This window comes from Egretta garzetta, unplaced genomic scaffold (assembly GCF_000687185.1).
Source record: "Egretta garzetta isolate BGI_Z169 unplaced genomic scaffold, ASM68718v1 scaffold771, whole genome shotgun sequence".
Lineage (NCBI taxonomy): Eukaryota > Metazoa > Chordata > Aves > Pelecaniformes > Ardeidae > Egretta > Egretta garzetta.
The window spans coordinates 69739-85729 of NW_009258551.1; the positions used below are offsets into that span (position 1 = coordinate 69739).

Below are 15991 nucleotides of genomic sequence, written 5' to 3' on the forward strand. Positions count from 1 at the left end.
ACTAGGCACTATGTAAACACAGAGCATCTATCCCCAAGAACGCAGTTTTCCTTTTTAAGGAAAACAAAACAGGCTGATGGGGAGCAGAAGTCAGTCGCCTACGCGGCAGGCAGAGGGAAAGAACCACATCCTGTGTCCTCTCTTCTAGAAAGCCCTCGCTCAACTTCTCACACACATTACTTCAAAGCATGACTACGTTCCTAAGCTTTCAGTTATGCCAGTTACATTAATTACTCCAATGGCTATACATGTTCACAGCATGGTTTTGGACTTATAAAACAAATTCAATGATGGAAACAACTATAAAAGTAGTAACATGCAAACCAGTAAATTCTGTGTCCATTTTTGGGCTAAGCATCAATTCAACTTGGTGTAGGACGGACCAACAGAAGCCAAACCAGCAATTTCAGCTTGGTACAAATTCTTAAATGCTAGAGATACTACTAAAAGCCACTCACAACCAGTCACCAAGACTACTAATAACAACAAAATAATAGCCGAAATAGCTACATATTCCCCCGTTTGCTGATAAAAGGAGACCTTAAGTTGCATATCCTTCTTGATATAGCACCATTAGTATGATATTTCCGTCAAAGCAGCTCTAATTCAGTTTCCCAGAGGACACCGTTCACTTTCATGGTCTGACTCAGCTTTCAAATGTTAAGTGCAACACTGTCTCCCCCTGTGGTCCACCCAAAGCCTGTTAAAGGCCACCCGGACTTTGCAAGATACCGCTAACTTCAAAAGAGCCTGAATTCTCCATAAACTACGCACAAACTTTTAAAGCAACATACCAATCAGCCTCAGACAGATTTTACATGTAAACTGATGGCGATACTGATCATTTCATACATTTGTTCTAGACTATACATTAATGCAACCACGTCAAGAAACATTTTTTTAATTAAGTTACCCAGAAAAGGGTATTTTTGAAGGCAGTAAAAGGTTATTTCATATCTGCAGTGAAAATTTGGCATCTTCACTTCTTCTAGTAATGTCTTAATAAACAATCAAGACTAAATTGAAATCTGTTAGAGAATTTTTGTCCCCTAGACACACCTGTGTGACAATCAGCAACTTATCTATATTATTAAAAGGAAATAAAAGGGACATCATTCACCTAGTTTAATCAACAACTACAGGTGGGGTTTTTTTCCCCCCCAGGTTATAAACATAACAAGTGATTCTGTTCTTACTCTCGTATTTTACTTCTGGCAAGTTTCTTGCCTAGTATTTAAACATAAGTAAAGGTACATAGAAATCATTTGTAGTCATTGTAGTATCCTACTTCCCATCTCACTTTGCATTACACAAGTTCTAACAGAAGCCATTAACCATCCTGGTTTTAATTAAAAAGAGCCTACAGAAGTAAAAATAAAATTGACAAGTCCTGCTTAAATCCTAGGACAGGGGTATAAAGCCAGAAGCAAGCTCACTGTAGATGCCTACTTTATGCCTCCTCCAGCCTTTGTTGCAAAGCGGTTTTTAGTCAGTTGGGGGTTTTTTTTGTTTTGTCTTATCAAGTTGCTGATGTACTCATCTCTTACCAATGGCTCAGACTAAAAAAGCTGATTAGTTCCTGTCTGATGGCTTCTCACCCCCCTGAGCTCAGGGCCCAAAAGCTCAGGGCTAAAGCCCCTTTGACAAGAAAAACTCTGGTTAAGAGCCTAAAAAGTTGAGAACTTCTATGAAACAGAGAGGTAACAGGGGGTCAAGCATTAGCAGGTGAAAGCGTCTCAGACAGAAGTTTCAATTTATTGCTAAAATATGAAGTCAACAACAGGAAGGCAGGCTTGCTTCAGACCCTGTTATTCATAAACTTGCTGCATCCCTCTCCACTGGGGAAACTACATGGCCAAACAAGTAATATTTTTTTTATACGTGTGCATGTATATAAACCAATTACATCCTCCAGAGAGTGTATGTATATATGTACACATTTCTGCGATGCTGGTTAGATAAAGTCCCATGGGAGGAGGTGGTAGAATAATAGCAGGAGGTGTGACTAAATTATAATCTTGGACAACAGGAGACAGTGGGGCGGAGGGCCGCCGCTTGCCATCTATAGGACTGGTAGTTAACACAGGTATTCCAGATTCCTGTTAGTACTTCGACCAGAATCCCTTCTTCACGCTAGGCACTATGTAAACACAGAGCATCTATCCCCAAGAACGCAGTTTTCCTTTTTAAGGAAAACAAAACAGGCTGATGGGGAGCAGAAGTCAGTCGCCTACGCGGCAGGCAGAGGGAAAGAACCACATCCTGTGTCCTCTCTTCTAGAAAGCCCTCGCTCAACTTCTCACACACATTACTTCAAAGCATGACTACGTTCCTAAGCTTTCAGTTATGCCAGTTACATTAATTACTCCAATGGCTATACATGTTCACAGCATGGTTTTGGACTTATAAAACAAATTCGATGATGGAAACAACTATAAAAGTAGTAACATGCAAACCAGTAAATTCTGTGTCCATTTTTGGGCTAAGCATCAATTCAACTTCGTGTAGGACTGACCAACAGAAGCCAAACCAGCAATTTCAGCTCGGTACAAATTCTTAAATGCTAGAGGTACTACTAAAAGCCGCTCACAACCCGTCACCAAGACTACTAATAACAACAAAATAATAGCCGAAATAGCTACATATTCCCCCGTTTGCTGATAAAAGGAGACCTTAAGTTGCATATCCTTCTTGATATAGCACCACGTGTAGGACTGACCAACAGAAGCCAAACCAGCAATTTCAGCTCGGTACAAATTCTTAAATGCTAGAGGTACTACTAAAAGCCGCTCACAACCCGTCACCAAGACTACTAATAACAACAAAATAATAGCCGAAATAGCTACATATTCCCCCGTTTGCTGATAAAAGGAGACCTTAAGTTGCATATCCTTCTTGATATAGCACCATTAGTATGATATTTCCATCAAAGCAGCTCTAATTCAGTTTCCCAGAGGACACCGTTCACTTTCATGGTCTGACTCAGCTTTCAAATGTTAAGTGCAACACTGTCTCCCCCTGTGGTCCACCCAAAGCCTGTTAAAGGCCACCCAGACTTTGCAAAAAGATACCGCTAACTTCAAAAGAGCCTGAATTCTCCATAAACTACGCACAAACTTTTAAAGCAACATACCAATCAGCCTCAGACAGATTTTACATGTAAACTGATGGCGATACTGATCATTTCATACATTTGTTCTAGACTATACATTAATGCAACCACGTCAAGAAACATTTTTTTAATTAAGTTACCCAGAAAAGGGTATTTTTGAAGGCAGTAAAAGGTTATTTCATATCTGCAGTGAAAATTTGGCATCTTCACTTCTTCTAGTAATGTCTTAATAAACAATCAAGACTAAATTGAAATCTGTTAGAGAATTTTTGTCCCCTAGACACACCTGTGTGACAATCAGCAACTTATCTATATTATTAAAAGGAAATAAAAGGGACATCATTCACCTAGTTTAATCAACAACTACAGGTGGGGTTTTTTTCCCCCCCAGGTTATAAACATAACAAGTGATTCTGTTCTTACTCTCGTATTTTACTTCTGGCAAGTTTCTTGCCTAGTATTTAAACATAAGTAAAGGTACATAGAAATCATTTGTATTCATTGTAGTATCCTACTTCCCATCTCACTACTCCAAGTCAGCCAGCAGTATAAAGCTAGAACACAAGCCATCATTTGCATTATTCGAACACAAACCAACTAGTTACCAAGCCAAGATGTGTTTATTCTTCATGCTGAAAAGGCTATTCCTTTCAGGATAATGGAAGTCATGCAGCTTCACGAAGACAACACTTAACTGTCTCGAAATCATCAAACTCACCATAAAGGAAACAAAAGCTCAAACCTTACAGGAAGAGCTTTATAACCTCTGCCAACACTTGGGCTGGCATCATGTGTTTAACAGACAATTGTCAATAACCAACTCAAAACAACCCACAAAATACAGGACAGTTCCACACAAGGCAAGTAACAGGTACTGTTTCCAAGCTGAACTCTCAGGCCATAGAATGCTGAACACTGCACCGTTTAATATATATAGTACACACATTTATTTTTATATGTATCAAGAGGGACACCGTAACCGTCACTCCACTCGCAGAACACATACAAGGATTTTTACCATCACGTACAGAGCCTCGGAGAAACAAAATGGGAACTCTAGTTCCAAACTTCTCTTCCAGAGCACTCACTGCAGACAGCAGCTGATACGCTTGCTTCCCAAAGTCCTGTAAACCACCGTCTGCGTCAGTCGAGACCGCAAGACAAGAGGCTCTGAAATGCACAAAGAAACCAAGTTTAACACACATAGAAATCAAGTCCCCTCCCCTCGTTTCAAATGTGGGCTATGAAGTAATATCCAAATAAAATACACACTTCAGGTTACAGTAATGTAAACAGTTAAACATGTTTAAGCATAAGTAACTAGGACTGAAAACACAAGACCAAGCAAAATCAACATCACTTGTAGTTAAGACAGCTGCCCAACCCAACAATAAGCAGTTCTTCATGGTACTTGCTGTGACATAAAATCATTGCCTCTGCCATCTTCCAAATTTTGTATTTGATTATCTAGACTGTTTTACGCATATAAAACATATCTTTAATTGCACCTAAGAGCAAAAAGGTTTTGGTTTTTTTTTCTTTTTAAATAACAAAAAAGGGAAAAAACTGAAGGAAAGACCAATCCCATTCAATATTTTCTAACGTTTTTTAAGGCCTTTATTACTGACCAGAAAACCCATTGATAAGTTATTTGCACAAGTGACTTCTAATGAGGAGAAAGGGACAATGATCTATTTCAAGTGATTTCAGTTCCGCAACACAAATTCACTATGTGGCACTCTACTAGCACAGCAACATGACCACCAAGACTGCAGTTATATCTCAAATTCTCTTCCTCGTTAGTTTCACTAGAGACCAGGCAAAGATTCCTTAATCCTTGAGCATACAGTAAGTGTAGCTGATTTGATATAATTTTTCCAGAAAGCAACACAGCACAGCACCTTTTCTCTGATCAGGGAGCGTCAGGCTACCAGCAAAAACAAGGAATCCTGTATTGTATCTTTAGGGAAAGTGTGTACATACACAGAGGAGAAACAGAGGAAGGTGTTTCTGCTCATACCTGTGTGACTACAGACCCCCCAGCTTCCCTTCAGCACATCTATGAGACTATTAGCAGTGCTCTAAAGAAAACATGTCAGCACCTGCTGTAACAGGAGAACAGCTCCCTTAACGCTCCGGCAGTTAAGCCTTAGACTCATGGTATCGCATTCCACTTGCAAGAGTTATATTTTGGGATTAATTACCCAATGATGGGACTTAAACTGATGAACAGAAGCGTATTTCATAGCCTGAGAGCATTGCTCCAAACTCTTTTTAGGAACTGTAACCATATTTTGTCTGCAGGCTTCCCCACAGCCTAACTTAGAGCTTACAAGCTGCCTCATGGTTTGCTCAACTCTTTAGGAGAAGGTTAGAGACAGCAGTTCAGAGACAGGCTTCAGGCTGAACATCTGCAAGATCAAATGCGTGAAAAGTCAATTCTTTTAGATAATTTGCCTTCCTAAGTCAGCCTGAGAGAACATCATCTCTTGTATCAGTCTTCAGGGAAGAAAGCTTACCTGGACCTGCAATTATCACAGCAGTCTTCCGTGCCCATGATGCCAGAGGAAGCCTTTCTGAGTTGTTTGTCTTCAAAATGAGACAGGATGATTCTACCCAAGGGAGTGTAGGGAATTAAATAAAAGACCAAGAATTTATGCATTAAACTTCTTGCAGAAAATTGAGTGGAAATCAGCTTCATTAATTAATTGCCTTGATTCCTCTAAAGAAAAGTTTTTTATCAAGTAAATAAGGAAACACTTGATGTATATTTATAAATAAGCTGAAGGCTGTATTTTCTGATACTGCTTTTTAATTTTTAACATGTTTGCAGAACCCATTGTAAGTGTAAGATGCCTTCTGGTTACAACTTGCAGTTGTGACCGAGTCGCAACGGCTCTTAAAGCTGACTAAAATGACATAAAACGTTAAATAGATTCCAGTACTCACTTCCTCCTGCAGGTATTTGACATAAGGTACTTCTCTATTTTTGCCAACATCTTCAGTTTGTACAACCGGAAGCCTTCATTGCGTATCTCGCTTAGAAGATGTCTGCCAGTCAAAAGGAAAAAAGAGCAGCCTTAAATAATGACAACTATCCCCCTGTCCCACACCAAAAATGAAATATGCCAGACCACTGTCTTGCTCAAATTCACCAGAAACAGCTAGAAAAAAAAATTCTACTAAAACCAGACCCAAACTGTCTGCCCGTTTCTCCACAGTCTTGATCGTTATAGCACTGGGCATACCCAGAGGAACATCTTATATTCTTCTACATATGACAATTATTCTAAACAGAGCAGAAGGGGAGAGAGCAAGCCTCTTCCAACCCCACAAGCTACTAAGTTTCAGAAATCCACATCAGAAGGTGAAGAGCAGTGAACCAAAGGAAAAGGGCATTGAGAGGGGGTAATTTCCCCTCAGTCTCAAGTTTTCCAGACAAAGTGTGGCAAGTTGTCATCAATGCCACTGCTGAATGACCAAATAAGCTAAAATATCATCACCCATCTTTTAAGAAACCTGGGGGCAGCATGTTAGGACAACATCTACCTGTTGATTCATTTAATATCCTTCCGAGTCACTTCACTGGAAGCATCCAGCTGAGGAAATATCGTGAAAGTACTGGATGGGTGTATGGAGCACACACTCTGCCCATGCCCTATGCTGCTGCCTGAGCCACACCTGAGCTACCATCTGCACCACCCTCACTCTGCCACATGGCATGGAAAACAAGCCAACACTGCAGGTGTTGGGCACCACGTTAAGGCAGCTACATCATTCCAGCTCAAAGTTGAGCTAAGCAAGTTTCTGCCTGCCTGGGGGAAAAAAAAAAACCACAAAAAAACCACACCACACAAAAAATACCAAGAGCAGGGAAGCATATTGTTTCACAGACTCAGGCAGCCTGCTGACACAAGTTCAAATGACTGAGTTCAGACATTTCTGTGGCCCTATACCAGCTATGGACAAAGTTAATACAAGACCTCTACAACCAGAACACCCCCAGCCAGAAGATAAAAAAAAAATATTATTTTTCCATTCAAACATCTAGATAGAGAAAAAAAATAATTCTACAGCATCAGCACTCTTAAGGGGTCTAAGATGGGTCTAACCAAACCAGGTCAGATGGATCAGATCTAAAAACAGGTCGGGTGATTTACAAGACAAGCAACCAGGTTTTATCACTGCCTGCCTTGCAAAGCATCTTCAGAAAGCAGAACTGGAACCAGGATAAACTCACTAATGTTACTGCACTTATGGATTGTCTTCTAGAAAGAGTATAGCATACTCAGTGCTGCGTGTGTGCAGGAAAGGACTTGGATATGTTCTGAAAAACAAATCACATTTTCAACCAAACCCACCTTGTTCCTCTTCCTTTTGGTATGTTTTGGCTATCTATGTTAAAGCAGTTGTCTTCAGTCATTTACCTGTTAAAATTCAGGTCTGCCATAGTCCACAAGACATGACAAGAAGCAGGAAGCCCATCGCGACCAGCTCTCCCAATTTCTTGGTAATAGGATTCCATTTCCTTAGGGGCACCATAATGAATAACCATCCGGATATCTGCTTTATTGATGCCCATTCCGAATGCCACCGTAGCCACAACACACTACAAAACAGGAGCCACACGCTGAATGTTTTGAAATGAGCATCAAGAATCTGCCTGGAATAACGCTCACATACTTGGTGACAAATATTTTGCTACGGACTCAAAATTCAGCCTATATTACAACAGCCTCAAACTCACACTCCGCTTCCAGTCCTGCTTTTAAGTCTGATTTTGGTCACAGCACAAGTATAGGATTATAAAGAAGAGAGTGATGATGTGTTGTGACAAATGTTAGTGTTTTCAAGCAGTTTTTCTGAAAAGGCACAAAATCGTGAAGAGGAACACAAGCCCCACGGTAACTCTTTGCCTGCTTACCTGCGGGAGGAAGCAAGCACCTCACAGAACGTGCAATGATATTGTTCCAACTACCACCATTTTCCTCAGATGCTATGCATTTTTGAGAGACTTGGTAAATAAATTTGAAACAGAAGCCAGGAATCCTATTACTGTCACCACAGACCAGCGATTTCTTTGCCCAAAATCAGAGACAGAGTAAGTGGGAAACATATGCTGATATTCCCAAATTCTTTCTTCTACCAGAAACTCTGCAATTATAAATAGGACCAAGTTTCTTACATACCTGAATTTCATCCCTCATGAACTGGTGATGGATCTCTCTCCTTTGTTTGATTCCCATACCAGCATGGTATGCACCACAAGCCACACCAAGTTTCATCAGTTCGGACACAACCTGTTCCGTGGCCTTTCTCGAAGGACAGTAGACAATAGTGGGGCCTTCAAACTCATATGCAGAACTGCTATAAATAATAGCAACATGTAAAGACACAGAACAGAAGAAGCCACCCTTCTGCAAAAAGTCCAACTGAACCTAGTTCAAGAGGCAAGATAGATTTTCCAGCAGTTCACCTTCTTGGGGATTTATAAATTGTAACTGTTCTTAACCCATCCTCCCATAGACAAATTCTCTGTCCTTTGGAAAAATGAACCTGGAAGTTGTCTGTTGCTCTTAACTTTATTTTGCAAAACACAGAAGATATTGGTCTCTGTAGAAGCAGCAGGATAAGGCCTCCCAATTTCTTTCAAGTCATCAGGAAATGCACTCTCACAGCTGTCACTTTTGAAAGGTCTGCATTTACATAATAAAGTAGAAATGAGCAATGATAAATTCCTTTGTATTGCTGTAGAGGCACACACCAGAGCTTGCAACAAGGAGAATAACAGGGCCAGAATGGCTACAATCACTGGGCTGCTAACAGAAAAGGACTGCAATTCTTCTCCTGCTCAGGTGAGCTTTATTAAAAAAAAAAATAATCTGACCACAGACTTAGAAGAGGCTTTTGCACACACACTTTGCACAATACTGCTTCAGAAGTTACCCACCAGCCAAACCATCACAGTCATTCCTATAGCTACAGCACCTGCAGATCCTCTGAGGATCAAATGATCCCGAAGATACCTAAGCATGAAAAATGGAAACAGCACAAGTCCATTGCTCCTTGCCGCAAAAGCCTTTTATGAACCGGGAGAGAGGGGTGGGCACAACACAACAAGTGACTAGCATGGTATCAGAGCCAGGTTATGGAGAAAGCCCAGGCTCCTTCTCACCAAATCGGTTTAAGACTGCTACTAGTTCTTAGTACACAACACCAAAATACCAAGGTGTATCTGAGGGATCAACAAGAACAGGCTTAAGTCCTTACCTTCCTTTCCTAGTAAGGAACTGCTTCAAATCCCTAAGGATATTTCCACTTTGTCGTCCAACTTCTAAGAACAGGTTAGGTCTGTCAAAACTAGTACACATGATCTGGGGATTCTTCAGATTCAGACAACGCACTATGTCTTCTCTAATCGATGGACTTGCAGTTGCAGTTAACGCAACAATGGGAACCTGCAGTGAAAAGTAGAAGAAAAAGTCTGAGACCTCTCTTTTTTTTTTTTAACCAAAAAATATCGAGTCAGATCTGAAATAGCATGTAAGCAGGCACTTCAGTCTGTTTACAATCACTGGATCAACTCAGCTATTTGAAAAATATGATTAATATTTAGCTTTAGACCTTTGGTCTACACCATTCAGGAGAGCAGATGAGGACCAAACACTGTTGACCAAAATGCAGACTTTTTATTCTGAATGCACATTTACTTTAGTTACATCTTCAACAAGTCTACCGTAATTTTCTGATGTGGTTAGCTGAATTTAGGGAACATAGGACAAAACTTTCCAGAAGAGCATGTGAAGTTCAGGTCTAAGTTTTTGAGCTTATACAATAAAAGCTCAAGGAGTGTCTAGAAGTCACAGTTGCATGCTCTTAAAAGCCACTCGGTTTAAAGAAAAAAACCTCAATATTAAACCAGAAGCTTAGGGCCATCATCTTCCAAGACCATAGGGATCCAACAAAGCAATTTAATATTCAGAAGTTTCTGGTAGTCCAGGTACAGAACATCCTTCATTCATCACTTGGCAAAACCCACAAAGCTCAGTCACTGACAGGGACCACATAAAACTCTAAAACAGCATGCTAAGTACACCCAAAGAGCAACATTAGAAGAATGATATTTCCAGCTATCATATATAATGATATAATATCCTTTTCTTATATTAGAATTCAAACGTAACAAAACCTCACCAATGGCAGAGTCTTCTTTAACGAACCTAAAGTTCTAAAGGAATTTCTGAAGTCATGGCCCCACTCAGAAATGCAGTGAGCTTCATCAACAGCTATGAGGGTAATACCTGGTGGGCACAAAACCACAGCACGGACACATTAACGAGACAAACGAACCAACAAGATACAAACACCCTATTCTGCTCGATTTTGAGCTTGCCTGAGAAGGCACCAGTACTCTCTTTAAAGTTCTGTTTCTAGGGCGCCTTTTGCTGTACCAACTCCCCAAGCCCATTTTTATAGTGGCCTCTCTCCTAAAAAGGTCTAAGGGCTTTTACAGGCTCCCCCAACACCACCTCCAATTCCTTCAAGCTCCAAATCTCCAACATCCCTCACGATGAGTCAAGAAGCTGAGCTACCGCTGACAGGACATTTTCCCACCCCATCGCTTCCCAGACTTCCTTAGTAGTAGTCACACATGCTGATTACAGACGTCATTAGCTGTATTTTCTGGATTGTAAAACAAAGCTTGAATGTCTCCGGTCTGCACTGAAGAGAAAGTCCAGAAAAAACATGAGGGGAGGGGGGTCAGAGACACCCCTGGAAAATAGCCTCATGTTTTCTGAATCAGAAAAACCCCTCAACTTGTGCACAGACGTCCCACTGTAACCTGCACATTCAAAGCACCCTAGTGTCAGAGAGGCCAAGCACACAGCTCCTCAGGACTCCAGCAATTCAGACGGCTCATCTTCTCCCTAGATAGTCCTCCCTGCCTACAGCACTAGAAACTCAGTTCCTCAATAAAAACAAGCTTGGCGTTTTATGCGCCTTAATTTTCCCTGCTATGAGAGATTCATCAGCTGCATCACCTCTGATGGAAAGAATTCTTCTTAAGATGCACTATAGTGTTTGAAAATACAATTTTATTGTTACATTCTGAGAAAGATCAGAGAAATTAGAATATTTAAAAGGCTAAAGTATTTAGTAATATACATTTCACTTCCTGCAATTCCAATATCAGTGGTTTAGCACCTTTGTTCCCAGTAACTTGCCTAACATTCCCGTGCCAAGACCACGTTAAAACCACTACTCACATATAATCTTTTTTCCCCCCAATCAATAACAGGATCTTCTGACACCATTTATTGGCAGTCACTACGCTAGCCTCTGAGCTCACTAGCAGTAAGAAACTGGTGAAAAATGCATTAAAAAAGTTTAAACATAATAAGGAATTTAAGCAGCGTGCCAACTCATCCACAACCTTATCCCCAACTTACCAATATTTTGGTCAAGATCCTGAAGTAACTTTAAATTCCCCGAACAAAACTCGGGAGTCATATATATGACTCTGTACTGACCCCTGAAATATCAAGAAAACACACCGTTATAGAAGGAAAAACTCCAGAGAACGCAACCAAATGAAATAAAACTAGGATTGTCTAGAAGCTATAAATGAGAACAAGCACCAACTTCTGGATAAGGGAACAAGAGGAAGGAAGTGAAGATGATAGAAAGCATTCCAGAACCGTAGGAAAGCAAGGCAGTAGACAGTGTTACAGGAAATGGAAAAACAGCAAAGAGATTTTCTAGCCTTTAGAACGAGAAGGGATTGTTGTGATGACTTGGTGACAATTATAGGTCTAAGACCTGTGTAAAATCCCATTTAAATCACAACATCAAGCTGAGCCAGTGAGCCCCATCTCCCCAGCCAGAGGGCACAAGAGGGTGGCAATAGCCTCCCACACGCTCAGCCTGGGTAAATGAAAGCACTATCACTGACTGCCAGGTTGCAGGTCTGAGCCCGCATCGAGCATTTCAGCTATGACAGATCAGGCAGACACCCTACCTCTTGTATACACCTACGTCAGAACCCGCAGTCCCAGAAAGCTTATTTAGGACTTACGCTTTAATGCATTCGTTGATGTTTTTCGACTGAGCCGAACCAAGCAAGCAAGCTGGAATCCCTGACATTCTGCAGAAGTGAAAAGCACAGTCAAACAGATTTACTCTCAGTGCTTTCTACCTTAGTTTCCAGCCTATGCCAACACTTCAAAAAGGAAGTTCAAGCTGCGAGGCCAGACTACTTGCTTCCAAGGATGTCTGTGGGGGAAAACCTTTTGAAAAAGGTAGAGCGGTCAGTGGCTATTCCTGCCACCCAAATGCTCTTCCACTTCACCTCCAGCTGTCCCCCTACCACCACACACACTTGACTGGTGCAAGAAGAAATCTGAGAAATACAGAGCATTTTCCTTGCACAAGAACTGGGTTTACTAATAAAACTTCTAAAAGAAAAATATACTTCCTGCATTTTCTTCAGCCATTATCTTATACAGTTCATCACATTTGTATGCAAACAATTTTTTGCCTCACCTTTCTGTCTTTTGTGAGCTACTAGTGCTGCACCTGCTAGTTTTTAAGTAGGTGGCTGCTTTTTAGTGACAGATTCAAGAATTACGCCTACCCACTCAGCCACTTTATACTTGACCTCTTTCAGGGCCCCGCAGTCCCCGTCCTCTTGACTTGGTGATTTACCACATTTTATTACAGCCCTTGGTTTCGATAGCTTCTCCCCCTTCATTCCTCTGTGTTTCAGTCCTTGGAAGAACTTGACCCAGACTGACAAATTACTGAACTGCGTTACGTTGTAGAAGTTCAGTCTCCTCAGCCTTCCAAATGAATGACCCACTGAGAAGGTAGTGAATAAACCCTTTCTACTGAGGAAAACAGTATAAAAGCCAGAGAGGCAGCTGAATACATATAGACGCCCTGCTGACTAATACTCAGTCTAGGAGCTGGGTACAGAGCCAGCTTTGGCTGTCCAGCCATTCATCTGCACAGTCATGATGTGCAGCAGAAAATACCACCCATAATTGATCTTCCTTACTTCAAAAAATCTTCATATCCCCTCTTTCACAAAAGACCTGTTCTTTCCAAGTTGGACAAGGCGGGAATGAACTAGACAACTCGGCACAATTCCCACAGCTTAAATGAAAAAATGTCAGAAGTGAATAGCTGTTAGAAAGCAAGTACATGTAAAGAAAGCATTATCAGGTATTGAAATCAAAGAGATTTACCTTGACAACACGTATAACTGCTCTTGTAAGAGCAATTCAGTGTCACCCACTAGTTCACCCATCAGACCTTGTAACAAGTGAAGAGGCCAGATGTTCAGAAACCTACTACGCTGTCTGTCTTAAAGTCTGTGCTGTGACTTTGAACTGAATGGACTACAGCTTCTAGCTCTATGTTCTTCATATGTTACTTCTCAGACCCACAGGAAGCCCTACCAAATTTTGACATAAAACTCTCACAGGCTGTTTCAGCCTGTGAAGCTGCTCCATCAGCTCGGTCTGTGCAAAACGGGCCTGTGAACCCAGAAATACTTGAGTAGGAATCACCTTCAGGAGCCACCCACCACCACAGATCCCTTGCAGGTTCAGCCTACAGTTCGCATCATTGGCAAATCCAGTGATCTCGGACTATTTACACAATTTTCATGCGTTCCTTGAGAAACGTATGCTTTACAGCTGACAGACAAACAGCTTGCTGTACAAAGCCGCAACCTTAGTTTGCATGCATTCCTTGAGAAACGTATGCTTTACAGCTGACAAACAGCTTGCTGTACAAAGCCGCAACCTTAAACACCAAGAAATGCCACGAGCAGAATCCGAGGGTTTCTACAGTCAATACAGCAGCAGCTTGTTACTACTGCATTACTTACGTCAGCCACAGCACCTGGTCCTCCATCAAGGAAATAAGAGGACAGATGACAATTGCTGTATGTCCGGTGTAAACAGGAGGAAACTGGTAGCACAAGCTTTTTCCATAGCCTTAAAAAAAAGGCATAATCAAAACATCATGCTTCCTATGCAGCTATAACATACAGCTATATAAGACAATATGATAATTCTAACATCTTGTTGAGAGCTAAAAGAGAAGCGGTGGTGTTTGTTCTGCTAGCAGAGGAACCAAGACGCTAAGTAAATCCAGTCAGCATCCATTTGATACCCTCTCCTCACCAAGGTCAGTGACAAAGGCCAGGCCAGAAAAAAACCCAAGTAGCCAGCATAGCTGGCTCAGACTTACACAGTCCCCACTCAGGGCACCCTGCTCATATGAGCCACGTGGACAGTCTTCAAGTTTGAGTCCCACCCTCCCCAAAAAGGAAAAGACTTTTTGCTGCCTCTTAAGATGTAAAGGCAACTTACCAGTTGCCATGACAACAAGATTATCTCTTCTGTCTTCTAAAAGAGAGTTGATGACTTTCCACTGGACCCTTTAAATTAAACGAAGGGGAATATTTTATTTTCGCCACCACACATAACATTTAAGTCTTGTGAAACAGCACATTCAGTTGAATTTCACATTCAAGAAACCCTTCTGGCTGCCTTATAGCGTATTGCCTTTGCACACAGCAACCACTCAAGCACTCCCACTACTGCAGACAGCCCCACCAGCGTTACAGCAGACATCTCCAACAGGACTAAGGCAGGCAGTGTTTGATGGAGTCATTCATAGACTATGACAAAACAAACCACGTCTCCCGTAGGGTAATAACTGATCCACAAATACTGCAAAAACTACAGTTATCGTCAAACACCAAAGATTCTAAGCAGGACCTTGATTTTGCCAAACGATTTTCATCCCTTTTGTGGTGTCACAAGCGCACATAATTGCAGTCAATTAAAAAAAAATCCCCCGCCCCGTTTCCCAAAGTTTACCAAATTATTTGAGCAAAACAGCTTCCCCACCCCCAAGTGTTGGGCTTCGGCTGTGTCTTGCACAGAAAGCATTCCATCACCAGTGGTCCAGGAAGATGTCATCCCACTCCCATTCAGCTTAAGAACTGGAACAGCAATGCTCAAGTACATACCCCAGTGAGATTATGCCACACTGGACAGACAGAAGCCTGTCCCTCCTTCATTAGAGCCACGTAACAAGGGATAACCAGACTAAGTTTACCATACAGAGAATAACATCTGGGCAGTTTGTTGCTCGCTGCTTAAAATACCTGAACTAGACCTCATACAATACGGTATGCCATCGGAAGAGTCAAGAAAGTCACCCTCTACTAAGTACAGTATTGTAGTTAATACTCCATCAGTTTTATTTTGACATCTTGTTATGCCAAAGGCTGCTTTTCTTTTCCTAGGAATTTTGCACAGGTCCTAGTTTGCTAGTGGTTTTTAAACTAAGTAGCAATAAAAAAAAATTCTTGAGTTGAAAGAAGGGAAAGAAAATTAACCCTACAGTGTACAGTTTAACAGAAAACATACTTACGGTTTAAAAGAAGAATGCCCAAAATAAGTCTTCAGACATGTGATGTGGCTTTCGCTAGGTACTGGCAGCAACGGATCTTTAGTGGGAGAGAGGAGAAGAAACTTCATTTGTGGTTACATTTTAAAAAGACAAAGCACTGTCTTGACAAACAACCATCTGCTCACGGTTACTGATGCCCAGGGCCTAGGATTTGGGCAACTCCAGTGAAAAGGATACATCAAACTCCGGAGATATTTACGGGCTAGAATAAAGGATAAAAAAAAAGCAAGCGGGCTCCTCAGAGACCCTGCATGCAAAGAAGAACATATGGATTGATTAACGAGAAAGCCAGAGGTATCTTAATGCATAGCTGCATTATTTGGAACATGTTCAGACAAGGTACTAGGGATGTTTTGCTAGGCACTGCTTGAAGGACCGTGCTGAAGT

At 41.3% G+C, this 15991-nt stretch overlaps 1 protein-coding gene across 2 annotated transcripts in view; it reads right to left on the bottom strand.

Moving 5' to 3' along the window:
* Positions 1 to 15929, bottom strand: part of WRN (WRN RecQ like helicase) — a 30887-nt gene extending 14958 nt beyond the window's left edge. The window contains exons 1-12 of one of the 2 annotated variants that reach the window (XM_035903311.1): positions 15566 to 15929; positions 14494 to 14561; positions 14007 to 14115; positions 12189 to 12257; positions 11563 to 11645; positions 10307 to 10413; positions 9383 to 9570; positions 8302 to 8479; positions 7540 to 7721; positions 6062 to 6163; positions 5632 to 5724; positions 4141 to 4282 (exon numbers count right to left, since the gene is read on the bottom strand). In XM_035903311.1, the coding sequence (XP_035759204.1) occupies positions 4141 to 4282; positions 5632 to 5724; positions 6062 to 6163; positions 7540 to 7721; positions 8302 to 8479; positions 9383 to 9570; positions 10307 to 10413; positions 11563 to 11645; positions 12189 to 12257; positions 14007 to 14115; positions 14494 to 14561; positions 15566 to 15672 (1428 nt within the window). In that variant the 5' untranslated portion in view covers positions 15673 to 15929. The remainder of the gene's footprint in view (positions 1 to 4140; positions 4283 to 5631; positions 5725 to 6061; positions 6164 to 7539; positions 7722 to 8301; positions 8480 to 9382; positions 9571 to 10306; positions 10414 to 11562; positions 11646 to 12188; positions 12258 to 14006; positions 14116 to 14493; positions 14562 to 15565) is intronic. The other variant, XM_035903312.1, reaches the window with a different exon arrangement.
* Positions 15930 to 15991: the final 62 nt, after the last annotated feature.